At 39.9% G+C, this 19,505-nt stretch overlaps 1 protein-coding gene across 1 annotated transcript in view; it reads right to left on the reverse strand.

Annotated features, from left to right (window-relative positions):
- Nucleotides 1–8,723: 8,723 nt before the first annotated feature.
- CCDC80 (coiled-coil domain containing 80) overlaps nt 8,724–19,505 on the reverse strand; it is a 34,642-nt gene continuing 23,860 nt past the window's right edge. Inside the window, exons 5-8 of the mRNA XM_015069200.3 lie at nt 18,953–19,101; nt 13,323–13,426; nt 10,761–10,841; nt 8,724–9,227 (exon numbers count right to left, since the gene is read on the reverse strand). Of these exons, the coding sequence (XP_014924686.3) occupies nt 8,881–9,227; nt 10,761–10,841; nt 13,323–13,426; nt 18,953–19,101 (681 nt within the window). The 3' untranslated portion in view covers nt 8,724–8,880. The remainder of the gene's footprint in view (nt 9,228–10,760; nt 10,842–13,322; nt 13,427–18,952; nt 19,102–19,505) is intronic.

Consider the following 19,505-nt stretch of genomic DNA (forward strand, 5'->3'; position numbering starts at 1 on the left):
CCAGCAGTTTCTAATTTTCATTTTATTGAAGTTTATTTTATGTTCCATTTTTCTAAGATTTGTTTTATGTTCTTTTTCCATCTTATGTATTTGAAATACATTCATTCTTTCTTGTTCATTAATGAACACTTTTATAACTAGTAGAAACATCTCTTGGAATGAGTACATATTAGGCCAATCCCCAAAGACTTAAAATTTGGTACTATGATTATTTTCTAACTAATCTGTTTTGAGCCAAGGGCTGTGGGATTGAGGGATTTTTTTTTTTTTTGTATTTTTGTTACTTTCTAGTTTTCATACACTTGGTTAGAAAGTGAGAATAGTATTCTTTCCATTGTTAAATGTATATTTTTATTGTATTATTAAGTATATTTTGGCTGCTCCTTTAGTATGCAATAATTTTTTTGAGAAAGTTGGTATTGGTTTGATATTTTGAACCAGTTCAAAAGTTTCTTGTAATATTTGAAATTTATTCCACTCACCTTTCTAATCTATTTCATCACTAGTAATTACTTTTACAGTTAAAAAAAAACAAACTTAGGGGTGCCTGGGTGGCTCATTCGGTTAAATGTCCCCTTCTTGGTTTCATCTCAGGTCATGATCTCACAGTTTGATGAGTTTGAGCCCTGAGTCGGGCTTTGTGCTGGCAGCGTGGAGGCTGCTTGGGATTCTCTCTCTCCCTCTCTCTTCCCCTCCCTTGCTCACACTGTTTCTGTCTCAAAATAAATAAACTTAAAAAAAAAGCCACCTTAGAACCTTATTTACACATTTATCAATTTCAAAAGTTAAAATACAGTCATTGACTCCTTTCACTGAGAGTTGAGGAACATAGAATATTGTGTCCTCCCGATTCCCGGTTTTTGTTAATAAGCTCGAGAATTTTCTTTAGGTCTGCTAAACTGTATTTCATCTACTCTAAGATTCATGTTTTCCCGTTAGCATCTCTGAACTTGGAATGCCTTAAACAATGGCAGGTTAAACTAGCTGCCACCTTGCGGCGGTGGTGATGAAGTTGTCTTTGCTTGTGTATGCGGGCATTTGGTGTGACCAGATGACATTTCAGTCGGCAAACCACTTAAAAACCATTTGAGGAGAGGGTGAGAGCTCTGCTTGTTGTCTGAAAATCTTCCAACGATCCCTCCTGGTAAGATCAGGAACACGTCAGCACTGAATTTTGCAAAATGGTTATCAACAGCTTGAAAGTTTTTGGAAACCCTGGAGACAGTCGAGCAACTTAAGGAATGCTACATCATCATCAGTTCTCTCAAGGGCGCAGAGAACTCTGGAAAACTTCAGACATCTGCAGCTCTGCGCCAGAAAGTGATTCAAAGATCGTTGGCTCAAGATGGGAAGATTCTTTAGAAATAGCTTAATTAATGTATTTAACATACAGCTTTCCTTGTTATGTAACCAGAATATAAAATGTTGTCTTTAAAAGCTCTTTAAGGAAATATGAAAGTAAAACGCCTGAGTCATGAAAAAGAATGTTTGACAGTGTGCTTTCTTAGTGGAGCATAAAATAGTGATTCCTTTTGGAAGCTGTCATAGGCATGTTGCAATTTGGAAGTTTATTAAATTTTTTGTTGTTGGGCTAAAACTCTTCTTTCAAGAATTCATAGTTTGCCTTTTAGTTTGTAATCCAAATTATCACAGCTAATTAAACTTAATTTGTTCATGACATAATTTCCTCATTTATAACTTTTTAATGCTGATTTTTCTCTCAGCTGAAAGCTGACACAAAAGAGGTTTTTCTCTTCTGAAAGAGTTTTTGGCTGATTCACTTCTTGAGGTCTTGGTTTTTTTTGTTTGTTTGGTTTTGTTTTTTTTTTTTTTTTAGCATCTAGCAATTATTTACTAACTGCACACTTTTTCTTGTCATATTGCTCAAACATAGTCATTTAACATAAAGAAAAGCTTGCTTGGAAAATATTTCTATTTTTTTAAATTTTTTAGAGAGATAGAGAGTGAGTGGGGGAGGGGCAGAGAACAAGAGGGAGACGGAGAATCCCAAGCAGGCTTCGCTCTGTCAGAGCAGAGCCTTATGCGGGGCTCGAACTCATGAACTGTGAGATAATAACCTGAGCCGAAATCAAGAGTTGGATGCTTAACTGCCTGAGCCACCCAGGTGCCCCTGGAAAACATTTCTTGAGTCACCCGTTTTTTTCTATCAGAAATCTTTTTTATTGTTCAGTGTTGCCAAGAAGTTAAATGTTTCCCTGCTATTTTTATTATGCATGGATTTTTTCTCCTTTTGTAGGTGAGTTGTTTTCTTAGACTAAGTGCTTGAATGCCCTTTGTATGAGTCCCTTTTTCAAGGTTTCTGTGTACCCATCTTTAAACAAATTTAACACTCCAAGCAAGCCAAGTACTTGCCACAAAATGGTGTAGGTAGAATCTCCTTTACTTATTTGCTCTTTACCTGAATACTGGGAAGCAGGGACCATAGAAAATTGCGACAAGGGACCTTTGTGATGAGTACTTTTCTTCTGTATTGGTTGAAATGTCTGCGTTGAGGGCCAGTTTCAAAAAGTGTCCTGTCTGTGAGGAGGGGAGCTTTAGTTTGTTCCTCTGCTTTAGACGGAGGCCCTGCTTTGGTAAAAAGTCAGATTAAGCAAAGTGCCTTGAAAGTAGCACACAAACTTTCTCTACAGCTGTGAAATTTACTGCTAGAATTTTTATATTACAGACTTCTATATCACAAAATATTTAATATTATTTTATATCTTATATACATGTTCTATGCTATATAAAATGTTATATTTTGTAAAGTTTTATATATAGGCACATATGTATACAAATATTACGCATACTTATAATACTTATATATAATATAATATATATATACTTAAATATATATGTATATATGTGTATGTCTGTGTATATATATACACACAGACATGTATATACGTGTATGTCTGTGTGTGTGTGTGTGTGTGTATATATATATATATATATATACACAGACATACACATATATACATATGCACACCACCCTGCAGAGATTTCCCAAATTCATATATTTCAAAGGACTCATCAGACTCCACAGAACACACTTATTTAAAGGCAAAGGATATGGTGTAGCAAGAAAAGGGGAGCAGAGATATTGGAAGTCCAAAAGAGGGCTCTTGACTAAGCTCTGTAGGGTTTTCATCTGTTCATGCAGACCACACTGTCTCCCCTGTCTCCTGCCTGAACTACCAAGATCTGTGTGAGGAATCTTGACTTTGGGAGAGCTCAAAGCAGAATTTCCCAACACTTTTATGCCTCGCTGGCCATGTAATCAGCTGGGTTTTCTTAATCTTTAGGCCAGTTGGAAACCATCATTAAAGAAGCTAACCCTAGGGATCACCAGAGTGTTCCAGACTTTAAACAGCACATCATAAATCCCACTGCCCTAATCTTGGCCAAGAGTCAAAAAACAGACATCCTCGTGTTCTCAGAGATAAAGAGAAAGCATTTCCAGCCTAGCTGTAAACCAACTCTGTCTTCCATATCTATATACACCCTCACCTCCAAACCACCTTCCTCCCACGGAAGCTAGGTGAATCAGAAGGGGGACAAAAAGGACCCAGCCATATCACCTATCTTTGGGTTCTCAGACAGCTGACCTTTGCATGAGCAATGGACTACAAGTGTATTACTTATCTTTCCTACTGCCCTGTTTCTCCAAGTTGGGGATGGTGAATAGGCACACATTACCAAAGTTCATGCATAAGATTAAGGCCCTTCCCTAGTTTCAATCTTTTTTTTTTTTAATACGAAATTTATGTCAAATTGGTTTCCATACAACACCCAGTGCTCATCCCAACAGGTGCCCTCCTCAATGCCCATCACCCACTTTCCCCTCCCTCCCACCCCCCATCAATCCTCAGTTTGTTCTCAGTTTTGAAGAGTCTCTTATGGTTTGCCTCCCTCCCTCCCTAACCTAGTTTCAATCTTGAGGAAGTTTTCTTCTATAAATTCACTGATGCTTGTTCATTTGGTTTATTTCAGGGAAAGGGTGGTGTTGACAAATGAATTAATGCCACCATCTTCCCATGGATATCCAGACAACTTCTTAAATCTGGAAGAGGGAAGAAGTTTCTAGGAGAAGCACTGTGAGTACCCAAAGCCCTTGACCTTGGTGACAATAGAGTCAATATGAGGCACTTGCTCACATCATTTGGAGCCTGACTGACAGAGCAATTTGTAATTCTAGACTCCAAAAGACTGAAGAACTATCATCACTCATCTTTCCCTGGTCTCTTATTCACCCTTCACCCACCCCCCCCCCACCCAAAATGAGGACCTATCATCGATTATCCATACACAGTGTTATATAATTAAATGTGTATGACTGTTCTCTACTCGTCTGTGCAGGGAAAAAAATTTTTTTTCAGTTTTGTGTTCCTGATTTCTAGCAGACTACACTGAAAATAGTATAAAATACAATAAATGTTTGAATCATCATATAACTTGAGTCTAATTTACAAGCTAGTATCTTGGATTAAGAACCAGAATGACCAGATGGTTCTTTGCACACATGAAGAATTTCAGCAATTGTGGATCAGGTGTTGCCAAATTTGGGAGTATTCCAGCCTCTGCTTACCCTAGCCTACTCTGGATCTCTAAAGAGTGCTCATCACAAAGAAGTAAGCTAAAGATAGAAAAAAGGACTGGAGGAGACAAATGGAATGATGGTGAAGTCTGCAGGCAGAATTTAATTCTTTCTCTACATTTTTGGGAAGAAAAGTGAGGCTTGCTTCCAGGGATTGGCAATCTTCCAGAAGTGGTTTGTTTCCTACCTCTCTCCTTCAAGGATTTTCCTTTGCACTGTAGATATTCCTAGAATGGATGGCACCTTTAACCTATAAGTTATGCCTAATCAATTGTAGCCATCTCTGAGCCAGAATGGATCATGGGAAAGTGGCCTGGGAAACGGAAAAGGGCTGGGAGAGATGAAAAAAATTCTTATGTTGGAGGTGGAAAATCAAAGAAAATGTTGCCCAGAGTCACTTTTAGCTCTTTAAAATCACCCACCCCTTCACCCAGCATCTCTGCCACATGTATCAACCCATGGATTGGAGGATGGAAGGTCATTCTTTTGCTTTCTAGAAGGAAAGTGGTAATATTGAAGGTCTCTGAAGTTTGTCCAGGGATTGCCCAGTTTGTAGAAGCTTCAGGATATCGGAGAGGTGATGCATGCAGTGACCACATTAGGTAATTGTGTTGGAGAACAAGTGTGTGCTTTGTTGGAGGGATTCCTTCAATGTTCAGGATGCTCAGTCTTTGCCAGCCTGAGTGTCCTTGGAAGCTCCAGTCTGGCTGTGTAGAGATGATGAAGGTTTCTCAGTTAGAGGTGATAAGCCCCTCGGGTCTCAGCTGGAAAAGTGCACCATGCTGGAAAGAAGTTAATACGTTTTCCTGTTCCCATAAAAATCTGGAACTGGAATCTGAACTATGAAGTCTGGATTCTCTAAGAGTTTAAATCTCTTGAGTTTAGCATCCTGCTTCCTAAAGGTGAAAGGAAGATTCAAAATACCATGGAGTTAGACAAGAACTTATATAATCTATTCCTACTCTCTCATTTTGTAGATGTGGCACTGAGTCACAAAGGTAAAGTGACTTGCCTCAGGTCACACACGGACTATGGCAGAGCATGGACCAGCTATTTTCCTAAGTCCAGTGGCCATTTTATGACATTACTGAATTCTATAACAACTGGCCCTTTGCCTCTCACTGCCCTAAACTTCGTTCCTGAGTTCCTAATAACATATCTGAAACTAAGAGAAAGTCTGGCATTGGGTCTTTGCACCAGCTTTGAGAGAACTAAAGAGAAGTAGTTAGCATTTAACTGTCCTTCACTTCGTCATGAAGTTAAGAGTACTCATCAACCACCTCCACTATCTGCACACCTCAAACCATTTAGTACAGAGCAGCCAAAAAGAAGAAAGGGGGAAAGGAAAGCAATCCTGCAGGAAAATGGGAGTTAATGGCTGAAAAACAGAGGTTCTTTTCAAGACACTTCTCTTTTTCTGGAATTTCCACACATTATTGAATACTGAGATCATCAGTCACGGCCCATTGAGCCATTATTCACCCTAGTCTTGAGTTGTTTTTATCACCAAGGCTCTAGAAGTCGAAAAGGTGTAAACTTCAATATTAACCATACTCCAGAAAATGAGACCAGCTGGGTTCTACAGATTCTACTGTGTCTGGACTGCCTGTAGCAGGGGAAGGATTTCTCTGCTGAATTAATATTCACCTCAGAGCCTTGGGATTTCTCCAGTGAAAAACAATTCCTGGAAGTTTAGGGAAGAATTGTAACAACCAGTAGCTTTGTCTTCCTCAGAGTCTTCCGGATTTCCCTAACTCTACTGGGTGCTTTTCTTTCTAAATACCATAATTCTATAATAATTCTCAAAAACTATATTGTCTTTGTTGCTGTTATTTGGAATGAAGTGCTTTTATGAAAACAAAACCAAACAAAACCAAACAAAAAACAACACCCAGGTTTCAAACAACCTGATCTATATGCCCTGAAGACAGAGATTCAGGATACCAAATTCTCTAATCCTCGCATTTACTGAAATATACTTTGTGTTTTTCCAGATTATGGGATTTGAGGACATTTACCAACAGCATCTTCCTCTACACGTGGCTCAGTCCCTTTGCTGAGCTATGGCTTATTCTACCACACTCCAAATGATGATTCATGGCTTCTTGGCCTGTGCACAAAAGGAAAAAGTTTAGATACATTGTTAATTGTTATTTCAGTGCCAGTGAAAAGTAATCTCAGGTAATTAAAAAAGTGTTGTCTTTCTTTGGTTGTGGAAGCTAGAACTTTATTAATATTATTATATAAGTAAATTGTCTATTATTCTTATCTACTTAGTTTCCTCGGGAGCTGAATCTCCCTCTTTGCTATATTTCCTGAAATTGACACTGTGTGGACCCCTTACTTAGAATTTGTCCCTATGTAATTTCAGAAGCAATGGCAAAGACACCCATTTTTATTGGGGATTTTAAACTGTCCATCACCTTGGCAAAAATTTAAGAGCAATTACATAATCCTGCTTCTCCCACCTGCCCACTTCAAGCAGCTGGTATATACTGTTCTAAAGGGAGAGAGGAAGTGGGGCACCCGGGTGGCTCAGTAGGTTGAGCGTCCGACTTCAGCTCAGGTCATGATCTCACGGTTCATGAGTTTGAGCCCCATGTCGGGCTCTGTGCTGACAGCTCAGAGCCTGAAGCCTGCTTCAGATTCTGTGTCTCTCTCTCTCTCTGCCCCTCCCCTGCTCATGCTCTGTGTGTGTCTCTCTCTCAAACAAGGAATACACAATAATAAATATAAATAAATGGAGAGAGGAAGAAAGCTCTTCACCATGGGAGAGGGGTGGAGGTGGAAACATAATTTACACAGTAAGAGAACTGTGTTCTAAAGTCACTTGAGCTGCCTGGGCCTCAGTTGCCTATAAAACAAGTAAGAATGAATGGGATCTTCATGGAGAAGGAAGGGCAAAACAAGTAATTTCTCAAGTTCATTGAGGTACAAATTCTACTTTTACAATATAATTATTAATAACCGAGTCCAGATGATGTAAAGACAGATTTTGTGCAAATAGGCACAGATAAATGAATAGCAAATATTCACATGCGGCTTGAATGCGGTTATTAATATCTATGCTCATTAGAGTTAACAACCAATACTAAGATGATTTGCAGGATTAGTCATTAATAACAGTGGCAAAAAAAAAAAAAAAAGCATCCCCACTACTGATAGAGGCTGGGGCTGTTAGGATGCTAAATGCCTGGGAATTAGACTGACTGCCTCAAGGCAAGTTCATAGATCTTAGTTGGTACTATTGTATTTGTTGAAAAAGAAAAAGTAGAAAAGAAGGAGGGGAAAGAGGGTAGGAGGAAGAGAGGATATTTAGTTTGAATTGCCATATCTAAAAAACAAATGCTCTTTTTCAAAGATAGAGAATCTATTTTTCACCCCAGCTACGCGTGTATCCGTTGTAACTTAGTAACCTTTTTCTCTGAAAACAGAAAGAACCCTTGGGTGTAATCTTCTTTGTAATTTTCTTATATGAGATGCCACTATGGTAATAGACCCCTTAACAAGTAAGTACAGGGGTGTCAGGTGTGAGGGGGTCAAGGTTTTCCATGCCAGGAATTCACGGCATCTGCTAAAACTCTGGAAGTATCATGTCTGGCTGCCGTGCCAGATTCTGGTGGTGATTCAGGGATTGCTTTTCCTGGCCCTCTCATCTATTTCTGAAAAGACAATAAGAGAAACAGGGCAGGAAATGGCTCTGATAGCAAAGCTGGGTTTGGTGCATTTCCTGGCTTTGGTGGCCAATATCATTGGACTCCTGTGGTATCAAGCTTTATGAAAGAAACTAACAATAGGAAGCAGGGCCATCTCAATCACTTTTAGACTGACATTTCCAAAAGTGTTAAGAAGCTATTTCCTCTGTTACATGTGATCAGATGTTTCCTGAAAACATCTGTGCTGTGGTCCTTAATTTTCTTTAACAATCAGTTTTACTTGCCAATTAATACTTTTAAAAAGTAAATAAGAGGTATTAATACTTTTATATAGAATTATGTGTTCCAAATAATGTCTATCATGTAAGAAAAGGGCAGTGTCCGTTCAGCACCAGGTCCCCTCCAGTTAGAGAAGCAAACAATTCTTTTAAACATCGTTATGATTTAAGGTTTCAATAACAACTCACAAGTAGGCAAAAGTTTGCTATTTATTTAATCTTGGAAGAACACAGAAAGAAAAAGGCAGGGAATGTAGGCAGTGTGGAAGAACTCCTTTGCATAGCTGGCCACTTGTGGCTTTAACAGCTGCAGGGGAAACTGGCTGGGGCTACGGTTACGTGTTTCTGTTCAGTAAGGATAGCCATGGTGGTAACTCTCATGATGACGGTGGTCATCCTGGTAACCATCCTGGTATCCTTGGTGGTAGCTATGGTAACCGTAGCCTGCGTACTCATCTTCTGGGCAGCGCATCCCCAGTGACTGCTGAATGGCCATTTCCTGTCTCCGGAGTTGCATCGAATCAATTAAATCATACACAATCACCATGGACCACATTGGGGAAGGATACCAGGATTTGACATTTCCATCTTTTCCAACTAGAAGCATGGAGAAGTACTCCGGGCTCACTTGAAAATAGTTACGGATGTCTTTCACCAAATGGGCTGATATGTCTTCTCGCTCCACAACAGAACTCCCTAGAAGAGGGTTAAAAAAGTTGTTAGTAGATTGAAGAGTCACCACTCAAGCAAACATCTAAATGAGAAGAAATCACTATGAAAATAGACAGAGGACACATGAGTCTATTCCCTTTGGTTCAAAATCCAATTAAAGAAGGTTGCCGGGGTTTTCCACTAGAAATTAAATGTCCCTAATGTTCTGCAACATTATTAGCATCAAACTTTAGGACACATGATGTCTGTTTTATAGGAATGTTACAAAATATAAAACCAGTCCTCTAATTTAATTCTGGCAAGATCAACTTCTTTCAAGTTTGTCATGAACAAAGATTATATTGTTTGTATTACTAAGTTTATTACCAATTAGCTTAGTTACTTCTTTGCAAGTATGGATTTCCTTTTGATACTGTGGTTTTTATAACAAAAAGCTTATTTTCTTGTCAGAGGGGGAAAATACCAATTATATAAGATGTGAATAAATGTATTTAAACTATTATGGTCAGTGAAAAGAAGAGGGGGAATGGGGAGGGTGCTGAGGCTTTCTGGGCCAAGGACTTTATGCACATTATCTCATGTGAATAGCTTGATCTTGGAAAGAAGAACTGATTTGCTTTCTGAAAACTTTAATCGCTTGTCATTTTTTTTTACAGCGTTTCTGAGCCTTTCAAGCATTTGTCCTCATGTGCTGAGAGGGAATCAGTAAGATATGACCCATGTGCCTCATAAAATTATTGTGGGAATTAAATGAGATTACATAGATAAAAATGCTTTGTAAATCATAAAGTACTATACAGACAGAAAGCAGTATTCTAGTCAAGAAAATGGATTATTTTTACTGTCATTTTTGAATTATTTTATATTAAGAACAATATTAGTGAGTGCACTCTACTTCCTGTGTGCACACGTGCACACACAGGTGCATACACACACGAGGTAGGTGGATTTGTGAACTGCGTTCACCTTAGAGGCACACCCACTGCTTGCATATAGTTTAATATAATTTAATAGAACTTAAAATTTTTTATTTTTTTTAAAGTTTTTTTTTAATGGTTTTATTTATTTCTGAGACAGAGAGACAGAGCATGAGCAGGGGAGGGGCAGAGAGAGAGGGGGAGACACAGAATCTGAAGCGGGCTCCAGGCTCTGAGCTGTCAGCACAGAGCTTGACGCGGGGCTCAAGCTCACGGATTGTGAGATCATGACCTGAGCTGAAGTCGGACCCCTAAACAACTGAGCCACCCAGGTGCCCCTAAAATTTGTTAAATATTTGCTTATTTACTGGAGAGAGAGAGAGAAAGAGAGAGAGAGAGACAGAAAAAGAGAGAGAGAGAGAACACAAGCAGAGGAGGGGCAGAGAGAGAGGGAGACACAGAATCTGAAGCAGGCTCCAGGCTCTGAGCTGTCAGCACAGAGCCTAATGCAGGGCTCAAACTCATGGACTGCGAGATCAGGACCTGAACTGAAGTCGGACGCTGAACTGACTGAGCCACCCAGGCATCCCTAACAGAACTTAAAAGGAGTTCATACTGTTTTAAAATAACAGCACTTTACCGTTAATTGGGAACAGTTCTAAAACTCCCCCAATTTCCTCTCCAACCCCTAAAAGTTTCAGAATGGTTATGTGACGCAGACCTGAAAGAAAAAAGAAAGCCATAGAATTGGTAAATCATCTTTTACTTCCAAAGGCCAACATCTGAGAATTAGAAATTTCTACCTTAAAAACAATATAGAACATAACCTGATTAGGTAAAACAATTCATCTTTCCCCATAAAAAAGTAATCAGATACTTTGAAAACCTTGAAAAAGACCAATTGCAGATTTAGGATTATCAACAGGGTCAGGTGTGGGTTGGTTTGCTTTGGTTTGTAGATTGAAACAAAAGAATCTGCTCTTAAACTGTGCTTCTATTAAATAACAAAACAAAAATGAAGCCATCAGAACATTAAAACGTCTGGGATAATCTGAGCCGATTAGCATTCTGGAAAAAGAGTCATTCCTGAAGTTTCAATACTCACACGGATAATTCAACTGTCCTAGAGAAAAGACTGCAGAACCCATGTATTGGGAGTGTCAGAGGAAGAGTTCTGGCTTCCTCGCACAGAAGTTTGTCAGCTTAAAGGGCAGTTTCTTATCACTTATTTAGAGGATTCAAAGAAGCGCTTAAGCAAGCACAGCTTGGCTTCCCACCCTCAGCTAAAGTTTCAGGAAAGGAGAGAAGGTCATGCCTTGGTAGCTTGTTGGAATTCTTTTGAAGATGAAGTACATGTGAAGGGGTTCAGGAGAGAAAACCTAGGAGGACAAGGGGGCTGTCAGTTCATCATATCAAGATTTCATGGTGTTAGACAAAATGCCAACCTTGTCAGGGTCATAACTGGGGACTATGAATATGAATTTTGATGGTGCTCATTGTTCAGGGGAGAAAACTGAAAGCTGTCGGGGTAGGGCTGTTTTAAGGAGGAGCTAAAATTCAAGCAAAAGGCTATTCCTAAAAAAAAAAAAAGAAAGAAAGAAAAAAAAAAGAGTTTGTGGTCTTTGCTCTTCTCCCAGAGAAGTGAAGCATTCTGTTCTGCATGTTGTTGAGTCATGTTTTCTAAAGGGAAGATCACGAATTTCATTATTCCCGGAAAATATGACTTGTTTACATTTCCTGTATATTACAAAAGGGTTTGCTTACACTAATGTGATTTAGGTTCTGTGTGCATAGATTAAAAATGAAACACCACCTAATAACTGCTCCAAAGATGTCTTTAGAAAATTAATAATCCACGATTTTATTTATATTCTTATTGTGAAGCGTCATCAACTGCTCTAAGAACTTCTGTCTTACCTAGCAACATTGGTGGTTCTAAATAATTTAAAATATGCTTAACAATACAAAAAAATCTTATATATTGTTATAAAATTTTAAATTATTTGATAATAGGAGTATACATAAAAATTCACGACTTTTCTAGTTGTTCTTACTATTATGAACTTGTTTTCTGCTTGCTTGTGTGTGTTATTATTTCACATCTTAAAATTGAAATGTATTTATAATTTCTAGGTACTGTGTCATAGCAGGGACCCAGGCTCTGTTAATGCTTTACAAAACCTACACCCCCATCTTTTTATAAATCAGGCACAGTTTTGTAACTAATAAATGATTCTTCTTCCTAACAGAAGTATCAAAATAATGCTGATTCACCTGTGTTCCAATTAGGAATTTTTAAAATCTGTGGCTCCTAGCTACTTTTCCACCCCTCTAAGAACTGTTCAAATTCTTCCTCTGCAGAAGTGTATTTTAAATGAGACTTCAGTTGTGAGTTCCACTTTCGAAATTGCCCTTAGCTCCTTGGTTCACCATTGAACTTAGTAATAAGGTCTATGCATAATAACCATTCATTTTCCTTTCTGTGTGTCCATATTCAAAATGATACTTTAGGTCACCAAGATAGTCATTTTGGTAAAGAAAGCAAATGTTACTTTTCGAAACACTAAGCAGTTCACTACAAAAAAAAAAAAAATAAATAAATAATAAACTATGTTTCTCTTTGACCTACTTGTCTTAAAAATAAGATTCTGTTTAAGAGATCTTGCTGTCTTTGATGCCCAATTATAGATCAAAATCCTTTCTGAGGGAATGGCAATATAGTACAGTTTACTTCCATTAATATATTAATTCTCAAAGCCATTCGTGTTTTTACAAAAGGCATTTCATCTATGGAGAAGTACCCTCCCCATGTTTTTACCTAAGTATTATCTAAGTAAATGATGATACCTGAGGTTTATAATGTTGAGACAAGTTTTAACAAATCAAACAAGAAGGCACATAACACAGATCACTGAAAGTAAAACAGTAGTTATTTTCAAACACTTCAGTGAAGAATCCAAGGGGGGAAAATATTGAGAAAAAAAAAGAAAGAAAGCAAAAAAAAAAAAAAAAAAAAAACCTCCAGTGGACTAAAGCTTGAGTCTGAAAGCAACTTTATACTCAACACAATTGAGTAAGTGTCTGGGAATCTCCAGTCTGGACTGAGGAATATTTGGATGATCTAAGCTTCTATGTTCCATTTTAGAATTGACCAGGAAGAGAGTGGTATGGGAAAACGGTGATGATGAAGCTTCCCACTCACCAAAATTGCAGGCCTGGCCACTGAGGGCCGAGAGCTGCTGTGAATAGGCCCAGTCTTCATCATTAGGGGCAGAGATCACCAGCAACCGCCTCCTCCATCGGAACCTGGAACAGACAGGAGGCCGTGCTTACTGCTTCAAACAATAGAGGCTAGTGTAAGAAAGCAGGCTCGCTTCGGCTGTCGGGTTTTCCTGTGCCCAGAATATAAAACACCGGCCCTTAGAAGTATCTCCTAGCTCATCAAAGTCATTAAACTGCATTTCCACATTTCTTGCTCTCTTTCCGTTGTAACTTCACGGTCTGCTGACTGTGGCATTTGCACGAAACATCAGGCGTGAGTCTGGCCACCGTGCCCGAAGAAGTCACTTCCGGAGACTCGGAGTTTTAGACGCAATGAGGACTGGCCCAAATCGTTATGTTATGTTGTAGCCACAGAAATAGGGAATCCAAAGAAAACTGAAGAAAACTCACAATCTAATAGAGTTTGCTCAGGCTTGGAGGGGGTTAAGAATCAAACGTATGGATTGGAAACAGAGTAGAAAAAAGAGAACTAAGTTTTAAGGCGGTGACAGTGACAGGAAGAAGGAAAGTGGCAAAGCGGTTCCAAGGGCCAAGGAGAATTCCTGGGAAAACAAAGCCCTGTGTGCCTTTCTCAGAAGCCAGTTGTTCTTCCAGAGGCAAATGCAAGTCCTAAAACACAGCCTACTCTCATTAGTAAGACCCAACATTATAGAGTCCTCTGTGAAGTGGGATGGGGCTACATCTCGAGCCTAGGACCGTAGCATATATAACAAACTTGCTGCTCCAACACAGTAGGGTAGGAGAAAGAGCTTTTGTCTTGTAACCTAGAAACCCAAGTTCATGTTTTGTCACTGCTACTTTTTGGGTTCCTTGAGCACATCGCTGAGTTCATCTGAGTCTCAGTTTTTCCTTATCTCTAGAATGAAAAATAGCATCAGCTTCAAAGAGGTATTATAAGACTTAAGCTAAAATCTGTCAGTGTAAGTTATTCATGTGATGACGTGGGCATAGATGGTGGCTTAATCTGTGGGTTTCTTAGATGTAGACGTTTGTCCGTTGATAGACCTTGGACGTTTGTCTCTCATGCCATATGATAACTTAGTCAATCCTCATGTTTGTGTATCATTTCACAGCTCACGTTCATCTATACTGACAACATTAGAGGTCAGTGAAGGCACAGCTTATTGTCTTCATTGTACAGATGACAAAATGGGGCTTAGAGAAGTAACCTGCCTAACTAGTACATCTAAGAGGTGGTACCAAAATAAGATTTCTCTGACTCCCAGGCCAATGGTTTGCCTAGTTTATCCCCCTAAGGGATCCTGAGGCTTGGCTCATACAGTTAGGGTCCCAAAGGAGATACGAAGGAGAGAGGGAATGCATCCCAGGGGCAACTGTATGGAGTTATCTCAAACTCCACCTTCACTGGAGGAGGGGTTTTGCTTTCTGCCTACTGTGCAGACCCCTGTGGGGTGTTAGTACACTCACTGAGCTGGAAGCCACTCGATTTTATTCGTGACTTCTCTCCCTACGCTCATTCTAGCCTCACAGTGAACATGAGAGTTTTCAACCCCGAAGAAAATGGCCTCTTGGGGGAAGAGTGGTTTGGGTGAATGAGAGAAAATGATAGTCTGATGAAATACAACCTCTGAATGGACGCCTGTAGGAAGGCTCGCCAAGAACTGCTTACTGTGACATTACATTTGCTTCCTCTGCTTGTTTCTCTTCAAAGGGAAAGAAAAACTAAAATCTCCACTGAGGATAGGGAGATGAGTGTATCTGGCACGGAGGAGGGGAGAGGAGTGTCTGAGATTGTCCAAGGTCTCCCGGGAAAGGGAACAGTGATCACAAACATGGTTTCCTGTACTCTCCCGGCTTCCTTAGGAGGCATGCCAGCCCAGCTCTGGCCCCCCAGCCAGCATCCAAACCAGGCCAGCCTTCCTGGCCTCACACAGAGCTGTAGGGTATCCTGGAAGGAGCTATTTTGGGTGAGGTATAGTTTGGCTTGTTTACCTGTGTGCACCACTGAATGCTGTCCTGATTGGATGGGGACAGGATCTGAGACTCCCTGTCGCAGACAGAACCAGGCAAAGGTCATTCCCCCTAAATAATGATTCTTTCTCCCACGGATCTTCACATTGAGACACAAGACTCCAGCTCACAACACTGAAGGAAATAACTTCCAAAGGATGTAACAAGAGATGTCAGTGTGGCCCAGATCCCTATTTCGGGCAAATAGTTTTTCTGTCACTTTAACTTATCAGTAAATAAAAATTCTATGAGCTGTGTGTGTGTTTACTCCCTTAACTGGCATTCCCAGATTAGTGTGCATTTGCCAGTCTTTGGGGCTTCTGTCTCAGAGGAACGTAATTATAGCCTGAACCAGATGAGTGTCACTAAAGACCAGACTGGCTTTAGAGTCTGGTCAGCTGAAACCAGGCTGTATAGACTCACCAACAACTCAGCAAATTTGAAGGAAAATTCCCATTTGGATACTCATTTATTTATAGAACTGCTATTTAAATTTTTTTTTTTCCTTCAGTTCTCTTTGCCTGGGTTTCAATCCTGAGGTGTTTACTAAATTTCCTCCTACCTCTTCCTTCATGACAAAATTCTCTAACTAGCAGCTGATTAACTGGTCCCAATACTAATAGCCAGCATTTATTGATTACTTACTTTGTACTAGGTCATGGGCCATTGTTGTGAATTTACTTTTCACAACTCTTAAGAATAAATACGTTTCTTATCTGCCTTTCGCAAACGAGAAAACTAAAGCCTGGAGAAGTTAAGTAATCAGCCCAAGGTCACACAGTCAATAAATGAAGAAACCAGGAATCAAACTCAGGGCTGTCTGACTCAAACCTTTAGGTTATACACAACTCCACATTAATTTTTAAGATCAATGATAATCATCAGCACAGTGATTTCATGAGTTGTGACCACAAATCATGCATAGCTACAGAACATCTAAATTATAATCATATCCATCCTGAGTATCCACAACAGATGCATGTTCCTAAAATAGTATGGAATATGAAAGCCCATAAGGTTCTGACATTAGAAAGGAGATACATTTACACATCACAGTGCCCTAACCAGTACAAAAGACTTTAGAGGCAAAATGTGGGTACAAGTCTTAAAAATCAAAGATATGCCAAATTCAAGTCAGTTATCAACTGGAATGAGCACTGCAAGCTTCGGGTGTGAGCAAAATTGAGATAATGTCAAGCTTTCCCTGTCATGTTTTGAAACCCATGACACGGTGATTATAAAAAAGGCAGCCTGCCTGGGGATGGTAAGAAAAATCAGGATGTCTGTAGCTGCAGCTCTCAGAGCTGGCCCAAATCCTTGGTTATAAATAACATCAATGGACTGGGTGGTAACTGCCTGCTGTAGAGGTTGGGCAACCTGAGTTTATGAGGTTGGTTCAGCAGGTATGCATCTTATAGTCCTGGAAGATTTAGAATTAAGAAGAGCAAGTTTTCAAAGAATCAATCATAGTGATAATTTATACTTCTAAGAACGATCCTGGTCTTCTTTATATACACAATATATGTACTTGTGAAACTTAAGAGAATTTGGCTCAATAAAATGACAACCTTGAAACTTTAAATTAGAATTTATAATTGAGTAATTGGTTTAGATGTGTGGTTTTAAGTGATTGGAACACCTGAGAAACTCTAGATTCACTGTATTTACAAGATTAACTAATTAAACTTATGGATCATTAAAGTACTCAGAAAGATTTTGTTTGTTTATTTCAACAACTCAAAAATATATATTAAATATAAAATGACCGTTTGAAAAGTGATGGCTAAAATTTGCTAGATTGTAAATAGAATAATAAGATTAAAAAGCCTAACTCAAAAGTTTAAGAGAGAGCTAAGGAAGAAAGCAAGGGAAGGAAGGGGTAGGGGAGAACGGGGGAAGGAAGGTAAAGGAAGAAAAACACCTCAAGGGCAACAATAAGCTTTGACCATCCATCTTCTAAGTCACTGCCATAGAGAGGGATGACCTTGGATCAGAAGTTGATGTTTCAGTGCCCCCAAGACTAGACAAGGAGCCACCTGTCAGGTGGAGAGTTAGAGCCCTTTCTCAGCTAAGAGAGTGGACTGAAGACTGGGTTGAGCCTCAAGTCCTTATAAAGTCAGGCACCTTCCATCTCCATTCCAGATGCTTGCATTGCACTGAAAATTGGGATGAAGGAAGAACCTCAGGTTACTTTCAGCTCTGAAATCCTGTGGTTTTAGGGATATCTCTCTTCACTTCAAACTCTGGGCTCCTGGGTCCAAGACTAAAAATAATTCATGTTATATTTTCAAAAGGAGTATTCGAAAAGAATACGGGCCTTGGGTGGCGCCGTGAGTCCCAGAGCTGACACTAGCTGGGTGATGACCGAAAGTTAGTTACTTGATCTCTGTCAGCCTCAGTTGTCCCCTCTACAACTCAACAATAGTTACAGTATTCAGCTCATAGGATTGTTGTAAAGATTAAACTTGGGAAGGTGAAGTGCTTGGCACAGAGGTGAGCATACAAAAAGTGATCCCAGAAACCCTGGGATGGAGTCAGGGCCATAGAGGCAACATAGCTGGTAAACTGCAGACCCCAAACTTGGATGAACAGTAAGTCCTGTGCTCTTTACACATCATGAGGTTATGTTTTAAGAGACCCAAGCCTCCTGAATCTAGAGGAGTTCAGATTATCTACCTACTTACTAAACAGAGAATCCTTGATTCTCCGACTCACACCTAGAGAACATGCTTTATAGACACAAGTAAGGAAGTTCACAGCCTCCAAGTTAATGAGCCTCCAAGTAAATGCTTGCTCCATTTCTGGAGCCTCTTGGCCACACAGTGCAGCTGGGCGGGGGGGAGGGGGGGAGGTGTTGGGGAGGGGAGATGTTACACAGAGATCTCTGTGCATTTATTTGCTGTAGGTGGAACTTCTGTAGTTTTGCATCTCCTAGGGCCCCAAAGGCCCTGTAGAATTTCCATCCAGCATGGGGGAAGGGATGGAGAAGGGAGGAAGTGGAGCAATTTTTTTTAACAGTCTTCTCTGTGTATTTACTGAAGTTTCCCTACAATGGTTTTCAATAAACCCTCCTCCCCAGGGAATCAGGGAGCTGATTAAAGAGCATTTCTCCTTCTGAGGTCCTAGAGGGGCTTTTATTGTTTTCTTCAGAGCTGGAAGGAAGCAGAGAATCAAGCAGAGTGTTCCAAATCCTGTTTGAAACCAGAAGGGCCTAATAAATAAATATGTAAAATAAAAATGCAGTATATAAAGCCCTCCAAATTCACTGATGGAATAAATTAACCCTCACAGGTCAGAATTATTTATTCTGTGCCAAGAAAGAAGCAGAAAAGAGAGAAAAGGCCTATCCAAAGCCACCAAATCAACATTCAAGCTTGGAGCTGACCCCAGTCAACCTTGTGACCAGAGCCCTTTTGACAGGAAAAGACTAAGTCCAGTGGCCAGAGGACCATGAGGCAGACGGACCTTTCAGCTGGGCAGGTCTGCACACACACCTACTTTGTGTTTCCTTAGCCTTTTCATTAACTCACTCAGAACACATCCCCACCTGCTTCCTCAGGGACTCCAAAGGTGAGGTACCTGGACAGGAAGTTCTCCAATGACTGCTTCTTGTCTTCCTTGCAAACAATGCCCTCCTTCTTCTGCTTTTCCATATCTTTGATTCGGGACTGGAATGTATCGATCAAATCGAACACAGACTTCATTGCTATGGGTACCTCGTAGTATTGCTGTTTAAGAAAGAATAGAAAGCATATAATGTTTAAGGGTGTTTCTTCCCTCTGCTCAGAGGATAGAGGGCCTGGGAAAATTCAGGGGAGCGCTGGAGAAATCAGAGTCTCGAGGGTTCATTGATTTATACATCCTCCACTGCAAAAATACCTCTGCTGATGTTTTGGGGTTCAGAATCCATGAAGCAACTGCCCCTTATGTTTAATGAGAATTTCTTAACTGTGTGCCTTTTATGGGAAAGGGTCCATGACTTCCTTATCACACATATCCTAGGCTCACTTCCCTACCTCTGGGACTACGCTGGTTCCTGTTCGCTACACAAGTGAGGAGAAGGTGAGAAGTGCTGTAATTGACACGGAAACGGAATAACCTGTTGGAATATCTGACTTGAACAATCACGGTA

Source organism: Acinonyx jubatus, chromosome C2 (genome assembly GCF_027475565.1).
Source record: "Acinonyx jubatus isolate Ajub_Pintada_27869175 chromosome C2, VMU_Ajub_asm_v1.0, whole genome shotgun sequence".
Lineage (NCBI taxonomy): Eukaryota > Metazoa > Chordata > Mammalia > Carnivora > Felidae > Acinonyx > Acinonyx jubatus.